Source organism: Salarias fasciatus, chromosome 6 (genome assembly GCF_902148845.1).
Source record: "Salarias fasciatus chromosome 6, fSalaFa1.1, whole genome shotgun sequence".
NCBI classification, from domain to species: domain Eukaryota; kingdom Metazoa; phylum Chordata; class Actinopteri; order Blenniiformes; family Blenniidae; genus Salarias; species Salarias fasciatus.
This window is the reverse complement of record NC_043750.1, coordinates 23,220,002-23,242,222: the sequence shown is the minus strand read 5'-3', so window position 1 is coordinate 23,242,222 and position 22,221 is coordinate 23,220,002. Positions and strand designations below refer to the sequence as shown.

Genomic DNA, 22,221 nt, shown 5'->3' with positions numbered 1-22,221 from the left:
TCCAGCATGGAACCAAATATATGTTATTCTCTGAAACATGCAATGTTAACAGCAACAACATAAACAAGACTCAACTTTAGGTTTTCTATTATTAAAAAAAAAAAGTCATGCTTCTACATCGTGAATTTTTTATGTCTTTCAGGTGACTAGTACCACTACGACTGTATAATCAACCCAGCATGCAAACGACATGTACGTCTACACTTGCTGAAGCTTTCACAGACGCATGCTGTGTGGATGTTCTGAACCACATGCAGGCACAAGTGGTGTGATGGGAATATTCAGACGCATGACTCTGCAAGGTCACTGGGTCAAGCTGGTGTAACACACACGCAGACACACACAAACACACACCCAGATGTTTGAAACAAGAGTCTTTTTATGAGCGGCAAAAGGAGCTTTTAGTGAGGTGTGTATGTGAGTATTGTGGTGTGCGTGTGTGTGTGTGTGTGTGTGTGTGTGTGTGTGTGTGTGTGTGTGTGTGTGTGTGTGTGTGTGTGTTCGTTCAGAAGTTCAACTTCAAAGGAGTGACTACAATACGTCAATTCAACGTGTGTGTGCGTGTGTGGCCACGCGCACATGGGAATGCCCAAATAACTCATTAAATAATGTTTTCTGTCAAACTGGTACCTCCAGCTCCTACAGTGAAAACAGATTTACTGTCCTCCGGCTTTTAAACCCTCCTGGAGCGGGTCAAGGCTCAGGCCATTTTACCTCGGTTCAGCGTAAGCCTGAAGTCTTTCAGAGTAAGCTTTAACACAGTCAGGATTTCATGCCCTTTCTATGGTTTCCAGGTGAATGTGGTTTATTTACTCGTGCACTGAGTGGCTTGAATGAAGTCCAAATCGAGTCTGAAATCCTTGAGTAAGTTGAGTAAGTCAGGTTCGAACGGGCCAAGTCCAGTCAGCGCAGCTACACCGACTGGACAGCGGTCATTAACTAACATTTCCACATCAAGTCATAAGTCACCTCAGGTCTTCTGGGTCCGGTCCAGAATGAAGTCTTAAGATCTGAAAGAGTCTGAGTCAGGTGACTCAACAAACAAACACCCTGCTTGTTTTAAAGAGTCTATTATAAAATGTTTGAGTGCTATTAAATTTCACAAAATTTACATAGTTCTGTTAAAAACAAAAAAAGCTTTGAAAAAGAGGGGCGTGTTCCAGAATGGATTGACATTAGCAGGTACTAAGTTTGGATGTTTGTTGCACACCACTCTGCCTGTGAAAACCACTGTTTAAAGAAGTCTGTGCTGCTGTTGGTGCAGAGGAAACACGAAACAAAAAAAACAGATTTCCATTGGATGCAGAATAAGAAACACCTGTGAGTGCAGGTCGAGTCATGAAGCTGACAATGCCTCTCAGGAATGGAAAAGGAGCGACTTCAATATGAAAAATACCAAATTGATGGGGTTTTTTTTTCACAGATAAAAACATAAAACAAATCTAGAAAGAACTGTGCTTGGAATTTGGTTCAGCCTCAAAAAGGAACATCTTTAAGCTGCACTGCTGTATTACAGTATAAAAGAAGGATGTATGTTTCTTGTTTCTTTCTTGAAGGATCTTGAAATTTGGACAATACCAAATAAAGTTCCACTCTACAATTATGCTCATACTGAAGGGAAACTTGATTAGGATTCGGGTTTATTTTAGTTTCAATCATTACACGTGCAGAAGGACAGAGGATGAAAGATGTGACAGTTCTGAGCTATATCAAAACAAGAAGCTAATAAATTACAAATCTCATTTTTACAGCAAAAAAAATACAGTGACAGCAATTTGATAATAAACTGGCTAATAAGTGTTACAATAAAACAAGTGAAGTGTGGTGGCAGAATTTGGTTGCAAAAAATTTTTTTAAATTCCTTCAAATGTAAAGTGAGAGTCTGTTGCCGTGCGTCTGTGGCTGGACAGAGTGTGTGTGTGACGGACGATGGCCGCCCCTATGAAAGTGTCCGTGCCTGTGCGGGTGCGCCGTGTCGTGGTGAGCGTGCCCTCCGGCGCTCGGGTGCCAGTGTGTGTGCGGATGCGGATGTATGTGAAACCCACCTTCCTTACAGTCATGTTTGTTCTCATGCAGTACAAAGCCGTGGCGACACTGACAAACGTAAGAGCCCACTGTGTTGATGCACTCGTGCTGGCAGCCGCCGTTGTCCTTGCTGCACTCATCTTTGTCTGTGAGGAACACACATGCAACACATCACCCATGTGGAAACACCAGAGATGAGGCGGAGGGAGTGGGATGGATGGGGAGGAAGGAAAAAAGGGTGTTAAGAGAAGGAGAGACGGAGGGAGGGAGAGGTGGGAAAAGAGGGACATGTGACAAAGGAAAAATCAAGACGAACCAAAGGGGTTAGTGAAGGGAAAATGTCATAAAAATCGAGCAGTGCTAAGAAACCAACATGCTCACCCAGAAGAGAGTTTTCAGTACGAGGCTGACAAGTAGAGACCAACAAGAAAAGAGGCGATCCCGTCTTAAAGAAACGGTGTGTTTTCCTGTTGGTCTGATACCAGCTCACCTGCACTGAACTACAACACACACCGGTCTGATAATGACTCTGTGCTGCTTTAGCAGGTGAAAAATCAGCATCGATCAACAGACACCTGCAAGGAAACTGTGATTCATGCAGCAGGGAAAGAGGATGACACACGAAAATCCTTGCAAACGTATGTATTAAGAGAACCAAACATTTAATCATCCACTTCAAAAACAGTGTGTGAAGTTTACTGGTCTGTATCAGTTTGGTGTTCCAGCCTGTGGAGCAACAAACTGAGGAGTCTGGTTATGGTCAAAACTGCAATCTGGTTCTAAAACCTCCAACAGCTGTTTTCACATCAGTCATGGTCTTATTAGATCAGATGTTCACCAAAAAAAAAAAAAAACCCTGTTGAAAACTTCACTTTAATTCTTCACATATTTTGTACTTTCTACTTAAGTGCTGCTCTCAATTTTTTTTCCTCATTCTCTAAGTTGCAGCCTCTTTTAACATTTGCGTGGAGATGGCTGGGTGACGACAAAGCCCTTTAGTGAGGCTGAGCGCCGGACCGACAGAGCGGATCACCAGGGCCGAGGAGCCTGGAAGAAGCGGGGAAGACGGCCTCTGTGTGGGGCTGCCACGTCCGCAACGGTAATGGAGTCAGACAGGGAGGCAGCGGAGGTGGGGATGACCGCACAGGAAGACAGAGGACGAACGAACAAGGAGAGTGTGTGAGAGCGAGCACAGTGCCGAGCTGTGTTTGTGACCGGGCGGGTAACAGATTCCTATTAAAGAGATGAGAGATTAGACACAGACGCTGAGTCTCACCTCAACCCAAGAGCTTGTGAATTAAACTAGATCTGCTTTTAATGAAACCACTAAATCCTCCTCTGTCTCTCTCTCATTCTGTGTGAGTGTAGCATGTGTGTGTGTGTGTGTGTGTGTGTGTGTGTGTGTGTGTGTGTGTGTGTGTGTGTGTGTGTGTGTGTGTGTGTGTGTGTGTGTGTTTGTCTGTGTCTGATGTGGTATTACAGTGCTATTGTGGGCTCAGTCTCACCCTATCACAGGCTAAGAAGCTTTACGGTTGATGCTACCCCGTGTTCATTGTAGCCGTCTTCAGGTCAAGCACAAAATGTCCACACACACACACACACACACACACACACACACACACACACACACACACACACACACACAGATTAGTAGTATGTAGGAGGCTGAAGGAACCTCCTTAAGGCTGCTGGCTCTTAGCCAATCAAAAGCTATCCCTGGAAGCTCCTGACAATAGTTTGAGCCACACAGCAAGTTTGAAAACACATTGTCTGTGATGGTTTTGTCGGACCGAACGCCACTGAGCGGTTTAGCCGTGTGCTCCAGGTGTGCTGCGGCTCGCTCAGTGCCGACAAGCTTATCCCGGTGACAGCTTTACTTCCTCTGAGGAAGAAGAAGCAGCAGCGATGATAAATTTAGATTCTTTGACCACCAGGATTTTTTTTTTTCTTTGACAACCTTCACTCAAAGGAATACATCATGATAGTTCCCCTCAGGACAATGTTTGAAAATTACATGTGATGTTGACATGCAACAAATTCCCAGCCAGCTGAAGGATTTGTCTGTTCTGTTCCTGATGGGAAATCAAAGCTTTTGTCCCAGCTTGACACCGGTTCAGTTTGTCCAGAACAGGGAAGAACTTTTGGGTGTTTATGACGAGTGGCAGAGGCTCCGGGACCCCATTGAGAGGAATCCAGACCCGAGAAACCGTCTGCTAGTGTTTGGTTGCGGTGTTTATCAGATCAGAACGAGGGTCAACAAAACTTCTAGGAAAAAGTCTGAGGAGGGCTCCAAGAACAAAAAAGAAATCACTGTTTTTGAATGCATGTAATGTGATTAAGCGAACTGTAACCCTAACTCGAACATCAGTGATTTCAATTATTTATCAACAAATGGATTTATGAGTTGGATTTGATTAGATCATGCTGTTGAGAAGAAGCCTCACAGCTGTTCGCCTTCACCAAGCAGGAACTTTTCATTCACCGTTTAAACAGACTCATTGTAGTGAGACAGGTCAGGATGATAAATGGTATCATAATTACTGTTGGCTGTTCCAAAATACTAATTCTATTAAAATCGGATAAACACGCGGTCACAGCGACCTTTAATCAGATAAGATGCTTGTTTAAGACTTTCTTGACTGAAAACTCTACTATTCTGAGTCAGCAAGCTTCAATGAAGACAGAGGAATAATAACATAAACAAAATATAATAATAGAAGCACATATTAATGAAACACATAATGTAAGGGTGTTGGACTAACAATGCAAAATGAAACCTTTGAAGCTTTGCTTCCATGATTTTCAAAGTGAAACCACTTTATAATCACCACGTAATGTAATTCAGTCACAATTTGTTTTTTAAGTGAAAACAGTGAAAATACACCAGTGAAATACTTCAACATATCTTAGGAAGTTTAATTTTTCAAAGTAATCTGCTACAATCAGACAAAAAAGTGTCAAACCAAAACACTTTTTTTAAGCTTTTCAATCACAGATTTCATGGAATCCTTCATTTTATAACATGTGTCGGTTGATAAAATGGCGACGATTTGATTCCACTGAAACACGAATGATCACCGACCTTCAGGTGATGCAGATTTAGTATTTAGCGAGAAAAGGGACCACAAAACCTCCCCCCGTTAACAAGAATGGATTTTTTTTTAAAGAGGATCTATCCATTCAGGTCACACGGTGAGTTCAGGGCCAATCAGAGACTCTGATCGCGAGGCCATGTTACCTCTGACCTGTGACGAGGTCGCCAGCTTGCTGTTGGCACGGCCTCGAGTCGGCGAGCGGCCGCGCTTTATGTCCTGGCATGACTCAAACACAAACATATGCTGCTGACACAGTGCCAGTCTGTCTGAGGGAGAGAGGGCAGAGCGGAGGAGGGGGGGGGTGAAAGGCCGCAGGAGGCCAAGGCACCGATGGAGGGGGAGGTGGAGGGGCTCGGGACACACAACATGACAGAAACACAGAAAGGTACACACACTAAACCCTGAACGCAAGATGAACTGGACACACAGTGGAGGCGGAAAGCAGCTCCTGACTTAATGAGCGAACCAATCATTTCCCCTCTTCCGTGAAATTATTTCAAACTCGATCTGAGGAGTCACACAAGTTATGATTTTTCAATCATATAAATAGCAGCTATAATACTAGCACTAATGGGGTTGCTGTGTGTCTTCTGATTTTTGGTCTAAAATGTATTTTAATGAAACAAATATTTGTTGTAAAATCCACTAATTCCTGATGTTCATTTCAATTCGAGGTCCGCTTTTAGTGGATTCATTGGTGCCAAGCATCAAACATTCTCCACAAAAATCTATTCATACTATAACCATTCAATATTGCTGCTGAAATTACTCAGACTGATATTAAAACCCTGTTAAAGGTTCTGCTCAGGTGTGCCTTACCTGAGAAGAAGTGAGCCTTGAAGCCCTTTTTGGAGACGGTGTTGTCCGACTTGAACTCGATCCTCATGTTGTTGTACTGCGACGTGATCACGTCGGGGACTTCGGTGCCGCAGTATTTGCCGTGCAGCTTGGAGTCGGAGGAGAGTCCGCTCCTCACCTCCACGTAGTCGTACTTACACACCTGAACACACGAGGAGGGATCGATTAGAACGCACACTCAAAACACACAAGTTGTGTGTTTTGCAAACACACACCTCGTTGCCCTCCAGCTCGAAGGACTCGAACTGCATGGAGATGCGGTACTGGGTGGGGGCGACCACCTGCCACACACAGTTCTTGTTGGGTGGGTATTCTTTGGGCCAGCCCGGCGTGCTGATGGTCCCGTTTAGCTTGGACAGGAGGCCGCCGCACGCCGCTGCAGACGCACATCCAGAAGATTTACACTCAAACAGACACTGAGGTTCTGAAGGTCCTGAAGACAATGTTACACCATTAAAACTGCTACCAGGCAGCCAGATGAGAGAAAAAATAATAGAACCACACATGGATACATTATATTATACCTTCAAAAAACTGCCGATAAATATTTAAATAAGCTAACTTGACCTGATACTGTGACTCTTAGGGAAAACGTCAGGCCTTGTAAAACAGATCACTTGATCTCAAGCAACTGTCTGGTCGAATAAAGGTCGAATAAAATAAATAGCTTAGTTCACTCATCCAACCAAATATCGGAGCTAACAAGCCAACATTTTTCAAATTCAGACGCTGACTGGAAAAACACTTGAACACACCGAAAAACCTGATAACTAAAACAAAAACAAAAAACCCCAGAGAATTTAAATCTATCTCTTCATTGTGGTGTAACATTTCAGAATGGTGAACTTCCTCACTAAAATTTACAGTTATTCAAGGAAATATATACTGAGATGAAAAGAAAACCCAACTGCCTTCAAATTCACTGTATAAAATAACAATCTGATGGACAGTCTAGAATTATTTCCATGAAGTAGAGGATTAAAAACCATTTCACCTTGAGCATACAGTATCATCTTTAATGTTCTCAAGGACATTCAGCTTCCAATAATTGTTTCTGCAGACTAATTTTACAGTGATACTTTCAACTCCACGTTCCCACACATTAAATCTCTACTGATTTCACTGGAGCTGTGAAATAGCAGCAACCCACAACGAAGGTATTTCATCCGGAGAGCTTTTCTCCCTCAGGCTGCGTAAGAAGTGGTCTGTTCGTTTGTTTCGGTATGTGGGTCATTTCGGGTAGTTAATCTATTTTGTGGGATTAAAGGACCTTCACGGCATGTGTGGCATTGGAACAGCGAGGCGTGCGGCTTTGTGTCAGAAAGATGTTTTTTCCTGTTGTTGGAGGCTGTTCGGATGTTGTCTTTCTTGATGAGTTACACTCACATCCTACAGAAACACAATGCTGCGGAGGAATCCAAAATGCAGCGCGAATCTGGCACACACGCACGCACACACTCTCACTGTTACCTTCGCAGCTCTTCTTGTCGGAGGCCAGTTCGTAACCCGGGTCACAGGCACACTTGAAGCTGCCGAGAGTGTTTACACACCTCTGTTCACATCCACCATTGTCCGGCTTGGAACACTCATCTTCCTCTGGAAAACACACATGTCAGTGCTTAACAAATGCTTCGGTGCAGGAGTCAAACACACACTCCTCTCTCTCTATCACACATACACACAAACACACACACACACACCTTTGAAAAAGTTAGCGGCGAAGCCGGCTTTGTTCACCGTCCCATCCGAGACGAACTTCATCCACAGGGTGTGCGACGTTGAGCGGACGTCCTCCGGTTTTTCGTGGCCGCAGAACCGGCCGATGAGCGGGCTTGTTTCCAGGGGTCCGTCCCGGACCTCCAGGTAGTCGTACGCACAGGTGTCATGCCTCTCGATCTGCACAAATAATACACACAGCGAGATGCAGATGCACACAGCTGCAATGAGTTTCCAAACATATTAGGCACGAACTACATCACACACACCCTAAACATTCAATGTTCACGCTGCACCTGCTTTTTCTTTCAACATGTGGATTAAATGTCTGGTTATCATATTAGTAGATGTTATTCTTAATGGCTGCTGTATCCATAGTCGATAAACTATATAGTCTAACAGAGTAGTAAAGCAGATGAAAAAGAACTTCATAGGAAAATGTCCTCGTTTTAGAGCTTGGTCCTGATTTGTGTGGTTGTGTCGATGATTTCTTTGGCCATCTTGAAAATGTAATAGCTGAGAAATTGGACTTTCAGGAGTGTTGACAAGGCCAACTGGAAATGCTGCCAGGCTACGACATCAACAGTCATGGTTGACATTCAAACGTCCAATTTATGAGGTGAAGACCGTGAAGGCATGTGATAATGGCGAAATGATGCGGGGTTTGGCACAGTTACTACTACAATCTTCTGGTTTTCAGGGATGATTTGCAGTGGAAAACATGTTTTTGATACAGGATAGCACACCAAATACATGCCATCAAACTTCAACTTCCCTACATTCTGATGGTTCCTCAATTTATTAGATACTGTAAAAGATCTAGAAGTTATGATTGCTTGAAGTATATAGGCAAAATGCTGTGACAGGAGAGGATTTTAAGGATGTGAATTTTGTAAACTTGGCAGCTCGTTGCAACATGAGGGATGAAACAAACAAACAAAGCTTCTCACTCTCTTCTAGCTACAACATCCATTTCCAATCTTTTTATAGATACTGCGCTTATGAAACTGAGGAGAGATATAAGATAACAGTGACATTTCAATTAATTTCTGGCTCGGGTTAAATGTCAAATTTAAAAAATTCTACAGCAAGTGTTTCTGCCAAATGAATGGACAACCTGCACAAATTATAGTTTCACTTCAAAGCAGTACAAATAAACACACAATCATTACAGTGGACTCATTAGGCAATAATTTGCCTTTCAATTGGTTTTATGAAATGTAATTGTTGACAAAAAGTGAAAACATTTTTTGAGGCACTATCAGTGTTTTACACTGTTTGGTTAGAAACCTTCGTTGAGTGCGATCCTAGTCTTATTTTGTTTGAGAATGTGGAGCAGTGGCCCAGTCTGAACATGATTAAAGCGGCATTAGAAACGCAGAGCATCCCAGCTCTGACCTTTAGGCTCGACACTGCCTGAGAAAAAGCGCAAACTGTTGCAGAGCGCCGCATCAAACACATGCATGAATGTCACGCGTCATAAAAAAGAACAAAGATTTTCAGAGGGGGTTTATCTTCACTCCATTTAAAAAGTGAACCTTGACCTTTGATGTGTGAAGTCAGATCCCCAGCCATTTAGCAAAGTGACATTTTTACAGCGGCCAAAGGACGAGACTATTCCCAACTGCCTGCTCGGTGTGTGTGTGTGTATGTGTGTATACAATCAAGCACAACACACACACACACCGTCTGTATTAACTTCCTCGCTGCCATACAAGCGTGAAATCTGACCCAGACATTCCTGAGAGGCACGCGCAGAGGGGGGATACACAGGAGGAGTGAGTCACCTCGAAGGCCTGGAAGCTGAGCCCGACATTGTATCCCTCGGACACGGTGATCCTCCACACACACTCTTTAGAGGGCCTGTAGTCATCTGGATAATTGGGAGACTGAATCTGGCCCGAGTCCTTGGTGATTTCTCCTCCACAGATTGCTGCACGCGAGGAGAGAGGTCGTAAAGCAGGATGCTGCAAACGCACTGACCACAGACGGCTGAAACACGCGAAGCGACACTGGAAGGCTTTTACTTCTTCAGTCGGTTGATTAAAGGGATGGTTTTACCTTCGTAAACGGCGGCGAACCCTTTTCCAACCCAGTTGCTGCTGCTGCGGAACTCAATCCACATCCTGCTGTCGGTTGAAATCAAGACGTCGGGAATTTTGTCCCCACAAAACCTGCCTGGAAATCAAACGCACAAAACAAAATGCCGTAAATAATCTCCTGAAGTTTTTGAAACTTGTCACGAGCCCTTGTTTACACTCGTCTCTGCGATTTCGCTGAAATCCGTGCGGCTGGCAAGACGTTTGCGATCCCTGTAAAGTTCTGTTGCAAAACAAGGTCATCTGGCAACACTTTGCACAGGCCACTGAAACAAATGAAAGCACCCACTGTAAGTAGAATACCTTATAGAGCCAGCTGTAATGCTGCTGAAAGCATCAAGGCAGGAGGAGTACGTTTTACTGCCACCGCCATAACAGACATGAGTTGTAAAATCCGGCCTTGAAGGAGTTCAAACAGCTGTGCAGCATCTTGGCAACTCATCAGGCTTCACCTGCACCTCCTCATGCGGACTTCATCTGCTCATTGATTTTTGTGGCACTAGTGTTTTTGTCTAGATGTTCAATCCAAAAATGCATAAATGATACTCAAAATCTTAACAAGACCTTAAAGAAAACTACTGTTTCGCTTCTGATTTCACAGAGTTTTCCCATTTCTTCAACTCAAATGAACTGTGTTCTGTGTTTTGTGTTCTGGCTCATTTCGGTTAATGCACTGGTTTCAGTCCAGCTGAGTGAACTTACCGAGCAGGGGAGCTTTCCTCCAGTATCCATCCCGAACTTCAATGTAGTCATACCAGCACAGGCTGCTTTTATACAGATCCATAGTGGTGAAGTTAAGAACAATCTGGCGGAACAAGAAAGGAAAAGCAAGACGCTTAGAAGAGATCTGTGCAATGCAGAGGCCCGAAATCTGGAGGCAAAGCAAAGGAAGCGGCTTTTACTTTTAACTTAATCAATCAATATAAAGCCACTCTGTCAAGTGAGTCTTATTTTTATTGGCGATGCGGGCATTTTCGCCGCACCACCGAAGCTACTGGAAGCAGGAGTGTGTGTGTGTGTGTGTGTATGTGTGGTGCACCTTTTCTCCCGGCGTAACCGATATCCTCCAGACGCAGTGCGTGTATGACGGGTATCCGTTGGGGTAACCGGGGGATGAGAAGTTGCCCGTTGACTCTTGGAGCGTCTCTCCGCATGCTGCAGCAAAACCCCCCGCACGCAAACACACAGATGGAGTTACATTTTTGTGGTTCGTCCTGCTGTTGTGTCTAATCCTCTCAGCTGTGCACCGGCGACTTGCGACTGGTGCATAACCGAAGAACACATGGCTCCCATGTCTATTATTACTCCCAATCTGCACTGAATTCACATTGAAATGGCCAATTTACAAATATCACATGATTGCATGTCAAAACAACAGCCTCACGTTGCTTTTGTGCCAAACTTTGTCTATGTCGTCTTCCCGTGATCACGTGGAAACATTTAGACATACATTTCTAATTTGGAAAAGATCAAACAAAAAAAAAAACAAAAAAAACACATGTAATGAAACAACAGATATTTCCAAAGCATGCATTTGTTTTCCTGCATGCATCTACAACTACAGTCATAGAATCACAACACTATTTTCCAAAATTAAATCTTGCGTAATAATATGTTTTGTTTTTTTTTTTACTGTAATTGAAAAAAGACACAACAGCTCAACGAACATGTGTGGGAAAAATATGAGGATATTGCTCTATTTAGCCCTTGTTGTGGATTTAATGCTGTCGCTTCATCTCAAAAGGAGGTTAGCCAAATGTAGCCCTCCTATCCCATCAAGCATGCTGTTCCCGCCCCCCTACGATGCCCCGGAGCTCCGTTCATCTGTCAGTAAATATGGTATCACTCAAATATGACCTTATAAGCACAGAGTTGCGTCTATTTCCAGCTGGGAACAATGGAACAGTAATTCAACCTCTGAGTTTTCGAACTGAAATTCTAGATCAATATACATAGATTCAAGCCAAGCAGAAAAATTTAATATTTAGTCATAATTTATCAAAAAAAAAAATCACTAAATATCACCAGAGAGTGAACCTTCCTTTGAAAAAAAGCTAACGGCATTATAAAAATTGTAGCCTTTAACCAATGACAAAAGTGTACATACATACACAACATACACACAGACACACACACACACACCACAGGCTTATAGTAAATATATCAGTACCTGGACATCTATACAGCTTCCTTGCCTGTGCAATGTCTCCTTTACTGAGCCTGGTCCGCTGGCCGATAGCAGGCCGGACCCCGTTTTCATCTCTGGATGGAAGGATGGTGTCGAGGAACATCCCACTTCGGAGAGGAAAGACAGCAGCGTAAATATATCCGGAGCAGTACACTGATTTATTTGAGGGGAAATTCCATTTCTTGTTTAATAAGACAGTAACCTCTGGATCATTCTAAAACAAAAAAAAAAAAACAAAAAACAAAAAAAACTGTACAGGTAGAGGCATGATTTTTTTGATTGAGCAACGCAGAAACAAAGATGCTTGCTCAAAAAAAAAAAAAAAAAAAAAAACCTGAAAAAATAGATTTTACTTGAGTAACTGGGCCATGACTTGAACACCCATTTGGCCCAGGGAAAAAAAACAATAAACCAAAACATAAAAACACTTCAAAAATGTTTGACAAAATTGCAGGAAAGGCTTTAAAGATGAAAAAAATGAGTCTTGGCAGATCACAGACGAGTAAATTGAAAACATGTCAACAGACAAGATGTCGCCACTGCTTACCGTGAGAAGGTGTTTCTGGCGTAGTGCATGATACTATCAAAATCATATGGCTCCCCAAGAGAGTTCACCTCCCCTGGCTCCATCTTGAGGAAGTTATACTCTTGGCCTGAGAACCACACACACACAGATATTAGAGTATTAGAGGATTTAGTTTCATCGCAGGTCATCAATCAGCGTTTCACCCACTCAGAATTCTTCCAAATGGATCCACTGCAAACAGTCGTTAACAAATAAGGAATTTCGATTAGAATTAAATGCACTTCATTGCTATCGCATGTGAGACACACCTAAATGTGAAAAGCAGCACAACAGACTTTGAATGTCTGACGATTCACACGGCAAAATTACTGGGTGGGACAAATGAGACAGCAAGCGAACATTTAGTGCACAAATATGCAGAAAAATTGACAATAAAGATCTCAGAGAGTTTAATAAGTTTATAAGGACCAAATTGTGATGATTAGATGACTGAGTCCCAGGTCGCAGTGGTCAGTATTTAACAATAAGTGAAAATCTAAGGAGGGACGATCAATGGTGTTGTGGCCGTCCAAGGCCTACTGCAGCATGTGGGAGGCAGAGGCGACCCCATCAAACAGACGAGCCACTGTAACTCGCACTGCTGCGGAAGTTATTGCTGGTTAGGTGCCAAAATGCACAGTGTGTGATGTTTTTTTGCATATGGAGCTACATAGATACAAATAATGAAAGACGGCTGCCTGGTCTGATAAACATTGACATTGTAGATCATCTAATAAGAGATCTGTGGGCTGTGCTGCACAAACCAGTCGGTTCTATAAAGACCACGCCTCACAGTTTAAAGGACCAAAAGGATCTTTGGCTGATATGTTTTTTGTTTGTTTGTTTGTTTGTTTGTTTGTTTGTTTTTTATAAACATAAGACATTCAGCTAGATATACACTCTGGCACTTTACAGATACAGATGTGGGGGGTGCGCATGGGTTTATATTTTGCCCGAGGTTGTGGGAAAGGGAGTTGAATTTGGGGGTTGTGAATTAAAGCTGCTGAGCAAACAATGTTTTAGGGAATCATAGCTTCTTTCAGAGGACAGCATTATACTCGTATATAGGTGGTGAAAAATGTGGCTGCTGTGTACTGATGCTCAGAGCTGAGCTCTGGGGCATGTTGGTATTTCTGTCCGGGGGTTGAACATCAGCGGTGCTGACCACCTTCTCCACTACTGCACAGTTGCTGAAAAAAGAGCGTTTTCAAGCCGAGTTGTTGAAAGCCCTGGTGTGTTTCTCAATAAAACCATGTGTCAGGTCTGATGTGTGTCCATGCGATTCGAGTTAACACCTGTCAGATTGCATTGTTGTGCAGGGAAGTGTGTTTTAAAGGAGGCGACAGATGGCTGTGACAGCCGCCCAGGTGACTTCACAGTCATTAAAAGGCTCATTCGCACTCAAACGCCAGATTCCAGAAAGGTGCGTACGCCGTCCGCAAAAAGCTGATGTTGTCTCTGCCTGGAAACAACGTCCAGTGATCGTAACAGAGGCCCAGGTGCTTCCTGGGTAACCAGCCTCACCTGGTTGGATGTTATCCCGGATGATCGTCACATGATCGTCGCGATCGGGACGCGTGTGCTCATGCCAAAAGCCGATGACGTGGCCCAGTTCGTGAACCACAATCCCAAACTTGTCACAGTTTTTTCCGATGGAGATGGCCTGGGGCCCGTTGCCACGACGACCCACATAGGAACAACACCTGATGGAGATCAGAAGCAAGTTGACACCAGGTAGTCAAATGATAGTAAAAACATATATTTGGAAGAGGGGGGAAAAAAAGCCATCAGCAGTGTTGTGTTACATTTACAGTAAGCACACTCCCTCAAGCATGCACACACACACACACACACACACACACACACACACACACACAAACATGCACACTCACACAGTCTTTTCAGGATTTCCTGCCTCGTACTACATGCACCAGAGGAAAGGCACCAGGCTTTATTTACATGCAACACTCTGATAACGCTGCAGTTTCATAACCCAAAGTGAATAAACTGTGAGAACTTTACAATTTGCAGCGCGCACACACTCACACACACTCTCTCTCTCTCTCTCTCACTCTTTCTGGTCAGCAGAGACATCTGTGCCAGGCTAACAAATCTGATTAAAGTTATCCAGCGAGCTGATTGCACGGCAGGGATCAGGAGTCACTGGAGTAGATAGGAGTCTTTTCTTGCAGAATTTGCGGTGCCAGTGTCGGCGACGCCACAAACGCACACGCTCACACAAACGTGCCACAGGTTTTAAACGTGGATGTGCATCTCGTCTGTCTCCGTCCCCTGTCTCTTTCTCTCACACACACTCACGCAGCACATCCAGGCTGCAGGGTATTTATACAGCAGATTAAAGTGTCTAATCTCTAATGCAGCCAGCCAATCATAGAACAGGAGACAACGGGCATCATCAGTTAACAAGCAGATCTTTTTGCACACCTAAAGAGCTGCTGTGTTCGGATTATATACATTTACAAATGCTTTATAATAAAAGCCAACATGTTTTGTAACTTTTCTGAATGGATATTCAACAATCAAATAATTGACATCCTATTGCATTTTAGATGTGTGGAAATATGATGGAAATCCGCTGATAAAGGTTTAAACCTTATTACTGATATTGTCTCTGAACACTGGAGTCTAAGCACCAAAACTTTAGAAATTACTGATTAAAGTCATAAATATTTCATCATTATTATTATTTCATTCCTAAATTAATTCAATCTGAACACAGTACGCTGTCAAAGGACTGTGCATACGAATTCAGAATTCCTCTTTATGTGAATGTAAGTATGTGGAACTGAATTTTTATGAAGAGACAAGATTATCTGTCTTTAAAAAAAAATAAAACTAAGCAAGAAGTGACCTATTTCTTCAACCCTGCCACGGTTAATTCAAAGACCAAGCTGGTTTTCCTGCTCTTTCAACCGTGCGCACACCACTGTCCAAGAGCAACAAACCCCAGCGTCTTGAGCCGCGGCCCCTCGAAAATCTTACAACTCACCCCAACCAGTCAGTGGAGTGTCACCACTGTACAAACACACTCTGACCCCGCCGCGCTGCCACTCGGCAGAACAATGCACTTCTGCAGAGTATGAACAAAAAAACTGCACGAACATACAAACACTTAAACGGAGCGGCGTGATTGGTGGGCTGGGGAAACAGGAGCAGGACAGGAAGGAAAGTGGAGCCATTGTTGAGTGACCGTATCGTCTCTCGCTGTGACAAGGTCACGAGTGAACTCTAGGCACAAACATCATCTCACACGCACACACCGATTCTCCAAACTCACCCGCAGGGTCTGTAGGTGAAGACTATGTAGCTTTCTTCGTCTGTCTTCTCAATGAAAGTCACGCACGTCTGTTTCTCCCAGTGACGCATGGCCTGCTTGAACATGGCTCTCTGGCTGCCTGAATCACACACATTTCACATCCTCCTGTTAAGCGCTCGCACACCGGTGAGTGTTTTACTGCTTGGCAGCGCAGCGCATTTGCTTACCGGTGAAGTTTCCTCCGATGACGTAGGGAATGACTCCCCCGGGCCATATCCTCTCAGCTCGGGATGTGGCCGCTCGGCGACTGCGACTCTTCGCAGCTTTGCCACTTTTCCCATTCTTCCCGGTGGTGCTCTGGTGATTCGCGGATACCTGGCTGTCGTTCTTGAGGGGCTTTTCTAGCAGAGCGGTGAGACAAAACACACAGTTAAATCTGAAACATAATAAAAGCCTTGACTATTATTGTAAATATCAGTTCCTGAAGGTGCTTCCACAATATTAGATGAAGTAAGTCGTCATAATATGTGACCTTTCAGAGTGATTTCTCAGAGTTTAATAACACTCAGATGAAAATAACCTTGCAGGTACAATATATTCTCATACTGAAGATTTAATTAGAATTCAAAGTTGAAAAATTATACTGAATGACTGCAGTGAATAAAAAAGGTAATATGTAGTGCTTTAGATTATTTAGGTTGTCTGTTTGACTACTTGATTTCAGAGCAGGTCACCACAGCAAGTCACTGCAGCCTGCATCGTTTTCTCAGGGAGTTTTCACACCAGATGTTCTTGCTGCGATCGGGATTCAAACCCACCTCCCCCACTTTCAAGGTCAAGACTTGAATCGATATGCCTCCTGTTTTTCCGCTCGCCGTTTGTTGTTGTACTTCAAAGGTGAAGGAGGCTACCTGGTCCTGCTCGCATCTATTATGTCTCAGCAGTGGAAATGCTGGTTTTTCATTTTGCCTCAGCCTTAACTAGGAAAAATATAAAACTGATTGAGGATTTATTTGTTAGTTTTTTGGGTCTTTTTTTTTTTAACTCTTCTTCAAAAAATTAAACTGAGATTGCCTCCAGGCATATACACGGACTGACTCTATTCAGTTGATGCAACACTCGAGAGCACTGTTTACAGATAGAGACGTTCACAAACAGCTCTGAAGATTCAGCGGCTTGAATCACTGAAATAGTTCCATTATAGATGGAAAACAAAGACAGAAACACAAAACACAAAAAGTGAGAGTGTTCAAGTGAAATCAATATGCAATTTCTCAGTTCTGCTGTAGACACAAGTTTTAATTCAACACGTGCAAATCTAAATTGGGCAGCTTTGGAGCACACACACTTCTCCCAGCCGATCATCACGAGTGGCTTCTCAAGAGGGCCTGAGCATGAAGTAAACTTTGTCATTACAAGTCACTGTTATGATGTTTAAACTGTTGTTTCAAAGCGAGATTTTCTTACCGACACCAGATCTTTGTATGCTTTCCAGGAGTTGGTATAATGATCCTCTCTTCTTCACAGTTTCATGCTCATCCTGGCCACCTGACACACAACACACACCCCCAAAAAAAGTCGATTTCCTCGTGTATCTGTTTATCTTATTCTTTTCTTTAATGCTCGTTTAAAGATGAAGACGCTGAGAAAAACTTACCTGACGTGTGACCGACTCGAGAGTTTGAGAGCACGTATGGGTGCTGCGTCAGGTCTATCGTCCGGTCGATCTGGAACATGTGCATGTCCTCTATATCTAAAGCGATGTCGCCCCAAAACGCAGCTGAAACCAAAGAAAAAGGTAGATTTTTTTTATTGTAACTGAGATCAAAATGTGACTTTCATCACTGTAATGTGAAAAAAACCTTTCAGGCTCACGCTTTAGGTCTTGTCCGTGTGTGTGTGTGTGTGTGTGTGTGTGTGTGTGTGTCTGTCTGTCTGTGTGTGCGTACGCTTGGCATGGGGTGGGATGTTCTTTGTCAAAACAAATTTGTTTTATAAAATTAGCATGAAGTAATGAACCATTGGTGTGATTAAGACTCCTGCGAAGAAAAGTGTAACAATGTTTAAAAACAAAGTTTCTGTTTTCTTTTCTTTTTTTTTTTTGGTCATCCTCACATCTACAGTATAGGATGAGTCAGAAATTAAAGTCAGTTATAGACTATTACAAAACCCCACAAGGGCTTGAAAACTGTTCTGTGGTAACTCCTTTAATTTAACTTGGCGACAGTGAAAACGCTGGAATTTATTAGCAAAAACAAATAGGCTCAATTTAATTGCAGTGTTTTTCAGATTCGATTAGCAAACCTTTGGGAGTTATTTGTCCTTAACTTTGGTTCAAATTTAAACCTGGTTTCACCAGTAGCGCATAAAGTTATAAACTGTTGAAATGCAATGTTTTTTTTTTTTAAACAGCTGGTACTATAGATGTCTCACATACAGGTCCACAGCTCAGTAACATGAAGCTATAAAATATAATGCTAAACATAAGCTTAAACCTGTCTCCTGGTTAGCAACACCGTCACATGGCAGCAAAGAGCTGTCACTTTCACTCCGATCATGCGTCTGAAACTCTGCTCTCACATGCAGAAGTCTGCGTTTGATATCAGCCAGAGTTCAAAACAGCTTTGTCTCATGGTCACTGCTTCTCTCTTACACATATGTCACACACACGCACACACACACACACACACACACACACACACACACACACACACACACACACACACACACACACACACACACACACACACACACACACACAGAGCCCTGCAATGGTCCCACAATGGTCTGATGTCAGGTCATGTGTGAACCTGTGAAACTCCCACCGCTGCCCTCGTCCCCCTTCCTCCCGGTCATGGAAAACTACTCAAGTCACTCTTGCCCCTGTGCTGCAGAACTGGAGCGTTTTGATCAGTGCTTTATACCCTAGTTAAGTCTGGATTACCTTGCTTTAATTACCAGAGCAGGCAGAAAGCCCCCACCTCTGAATCTGGATCTGCTTTGGGGTTTTCTCTGTTGAAAGGGGAGTTATTTCTTCTCATGTTTGCTCATGTGGAATGGCAGGATTTCGCTCTTATTCAGTTTGAATGTGAAGTCCCATCGGATGGCAATGCTGTAACTGGAACTCTATCAATAAATCTTATTTTAAACATTCAAAATGGCCATGCCACTGTAATCATTCACCTAAAATCCACATATCCCATTTTAGCCAAGTATTCCAAATTACCCTCCAGCTGATACTTAAGCTGTGATCTTTCCGCCAGGCTGACCTCCCTGATCTGAGCATTTGAGCAAACATCTCAAGTGTTGTCTAACATCTCACCAGAGAAGGGAAACGGGCTGGTGTTGGGCTGCAGCTCTGACCTCTGGCGCATGGAGAGGAATTTATCTTCACCAAACTAGGTGAATGCAAGATTGGAAGTCCTACATCCAGATCACCTTTCCAACTTCATTTTCAGAAAGAACACAATTAAAAGAGAAGCCCCTCACGTCTAATGTCTCACTCGGGTGATGGCCGTGATTAAACAACGAAAATTCAAGTCAAGGCAGGCTGGGATGAAGGACTTCAAGCTACTGTAATGTTCTCAGGAATCTCCGCTGGGAGAAAAGATCTTTACTTCATCTGCATATAAACTGGAAAATAATGCACACATGAGATGTCTTGATTTAGTTCTCCTCCCTTTTAAAATATAAATAATCAATAAGCCTTGTCTGGATTTTGAAAGAAAGACGTTTTGAAATTATACAAAAGCTGTATTCTACTTCAAATAATCAAACCTACAGCAAGGAAGACCATAATGACAGCTTTTTTAAACAATAAGACTGACTCTCTTACTCATTAATTCTTCATTGGAAAAACGAAGAGGAAGCTGATCAAACGATGCCCAAATCACCCCGACTTGTTCGTATCAACACACTAGTGAAGGGGCTTGACTCAGGTAAAGAAACCTTTTCTAAAAAGCTGTGGATCTCTTGTTGGGGGTGTTTACATTACTTCCACAAGGAGCAACTCAAGCAGACTCTCAAGAAAACACAGTTGCGGCTTCAGGAAATTGCTGTGAAAGTCTGTCCCTCAACACAACAAAGCATCTCTGGAGGGACCCGAAAATGATCATGCACAAACACTCCCTATGCAGCGCAGCTGAGCTGGAACAATTGTACTGAAAGGACCTCCAATGAAAGGCTATGGCGAGTTTGTGGGACCATTTCCAGGAGAGCCAGAAGCTGTCGATGCACGTAATTGTGCTCAAGGGTGAAGTAGACAAATATCTATGTATGTATGTGAATTAGACATGGGTTTGGTTTTTGTTTTCTTTCACAAGTCTCTTTCACACACTTATAAGGCAAACCATTGAGAGATCACCACTAATATCAGCTATATTCTCTTCATTTCCTTCAAAAAAAAATGTCCTTTTAACCCCCATCCTTTGATGATTCCCACACATCACTGTTTTCTTATTTGTGACTTCTATGTTTTACACACCAGCATCAGCAAAGCAGATCTGGGATCTGTCTGGTGACTCAGATTCTCTCCGAGTGCGTCTCCGAGTCCACGGCGAAGTGTATCTCCAGCAGTTAACAATGAACAACCGAAGGCCAGATAACCATCTCTTAATGATTGGCTGAGTGGAGTTATTGCCCTCCACGGGGTTTCAAGACACTAATACACTAACAATGGCATGGGAGAAGCTTGTCACTTAGCTAATCAGGGTTGCAACTAGAGGAAATGGGGGTCAGGGTGCCATTGTGCTCAACTCTGCACTATTGTTAAAGAGAGAAGAAACCACAATGACCACGGGTTTACAGATAGCATCAGACACAGGCTGGCCGAGCGCGCTGCTCAGTGCTGCTCTATGATATCAGTTTTCGATGGGTGTGCTCAGAGCGCCTGATTTACAGAATGGAAATAGAGCTGTTGTTATGGTTTAGTGTAAAACCTTTATTACCAATTTCATGAATGAAATTATATCAAAGACTCAAATAGAAAAACAAAACCTTTATGTATAGTTGTAACAGTTGTGAATTTCTCCACTAGGAGATGAATAAAGGCTTTTTTCATCCTAATGTGAAATCTCTACCAGCTTTCTAAGTGCCTCCACCTGCTGTGGTGACAGGAGTCGATGTTTCATGATTGTCCAGGATAGAAATGTTGACAAGACTGTTTAGGAACGCAGCACAAAAATATGTGATTCACAAAAACAAACGCCTTGCTCCACTCTTAGCGCGAGGGAACATGTGTGCCCGAAGAAAAACCCCCGATGGAAACTTTATAGCGGCTGGTTGGTGAATTTTATGGCCAGATGTGGCTGCATGTTCTCATTCAATGTCTCAATTAGACATCAACTTCAGGTCTGTAGAGGGTTTTTTTAATGTGACTATCGCTCTGACAGAAGTGCAGAAGAAGTGTTGAACAAAGGCAAACAAAAGCAGAAGCAGTTGACTTTTCTTATGAATGCAATAAATCACGGCCAGTTCACTGCAAGGTCCTTTCTCTCACTGTGTTGGAAATCACCCTCAATGCTTTTTCTACTTGTGATTTATAATTAAAAACAAGCGTAAATGAGGCAGGTTTTACACAAAAAAGTGACGTGTAAAAATGTCAAAACGAAATCAGCGACTAAATCTATATTAAGATCATCGATTGATACACTCCTGCATCTCATTATCCTGCTCCCAATCGTCGAAATATTAAATATATCTGATTTATGACAACATGAAAATCTGTTTCAGTGAAATTCTCATGAAAATGGTAAAAATGACTTGAACTGGGAATCAACAAGGAAACATATTTCACATGTGTTCGCTTTTATGTGTATATTCCCTTCAGTAGAAAAGCCAAATATGACATTTACACCAACAGATTTACTTCACTCTGAGGAGGCTAGGTCCTGAGAATAAAAGTTATACAAGGACTCTGTTTCAAGATCTGTAGCAACTGTTATTTCTGATGCCAAATTGCGTCGTAGGTGATACAGTTTCTCCTGACACTCCCCTCTTTTGTGTTCTCTGCCAAAGCTGTATCACAGTGAGCCACAAAGAGGGATCAAATCTGAGTAAAAAAAAAAACATCCAACTTGCCTAAAAGAAACCGCCACTTCCCCAGCAGAGAGGTCACTGAGTATTCTCACGCTGTATCACTTTGCAGCTGCATTAGAAACGATATTCCCTTTGCTTTTGTTTCTATTTTTGGGACAGTGCATTTGTAACAGTGTCTTGAGGTTGAACCTGCAGCCGTGATGGATATTTCAGAACAACAAGGGAAACTACAAGGACTAAAAGTTTTCCTGAGAAAAGAAGCTGACACAAGCAAGAGACGCACAGAGGGAGGAGGACGGAGTGATAGTGATAGTAAGTTTGGCCCATTGATTGTAAGAGACTTGTTAATCCATAGTGATACC

At 42.9% G+C, this 22,221-nt stretch overlaps 1 protein-coding gene across 1 annotated transcript in view; it reads right to left on the bottom strand.

Moving 5' to 3' along the window:
- Positions 1 to 22,221, bottom strand: part of tll1 (tolloid-like 1) — a 41,826-nt gene that overhangs the window by 6,918 nt on the left and 12,687 nt on the right. The window contains exons 2-17 of the mRNA XM_030094387.1: positions 17,481 to 17,603; positions 17,291 to 17,371; positions 16,051 to 16,224; positions 15,845 to 15,962; positions 14,071 to 14,249; positions 12,529 to 12,634; positions 11,964 to 12,088; positions 10,833 to 10,948; positions 10,496 to 10,598; positions 9,756 to 9,872; positions 9,482 to 9,627; positions 7,679 to 7,874; positions 7,449 to 7,574; positions 6,194 to 6,354; positions 5,940 to 6,120; positions 2,046 to 2,171 (exon numbers count right to left, since the gene is read on the bottom strand). Of these exons, the coding sequence (XP_029950247.1) occupies positions 2,046 to 2,171; positions 5,940 to 6,120; positions 6,194 to 6,354; positions 7,449 to 7,574; positions 7,679 to 7,874; positions 9,482 to 9,627; positions 9,756 to 9,872; positions 10,496 to 10,598; positions 10,833 to 10,948; positions 11,964 to 12,088; positions 12,529 to 12,634; positions 14,071 to 14,249; positions 15,845 to 15,962; positions 16,051 to 16,224; positions 17,291 to 17,371; positions 17,481 to 17,603 (2,178 nt within the window). The remainder of the gene's footprint in view (positions 1 to 2,045; positions 2,172 to 5,939; positions 6,121 to 6,193; positions 6,355 to 7,448; positions 7,575 to 7,678; positions 7,875 to 9,481; positions 9,628 to 9,755; positions 9,873 to 10,495; positions 10,599 to 10,832; positions 10,949 to 11,963; positions 12,089 to 12,528; positions 12,635 to 14,070; positions 14,250 to 15,844; positions 15,963 to 16,050; positions 16,225 to 17,290; positions 17,372 to 17,480; positions 17,604 to 22,221) is intronic.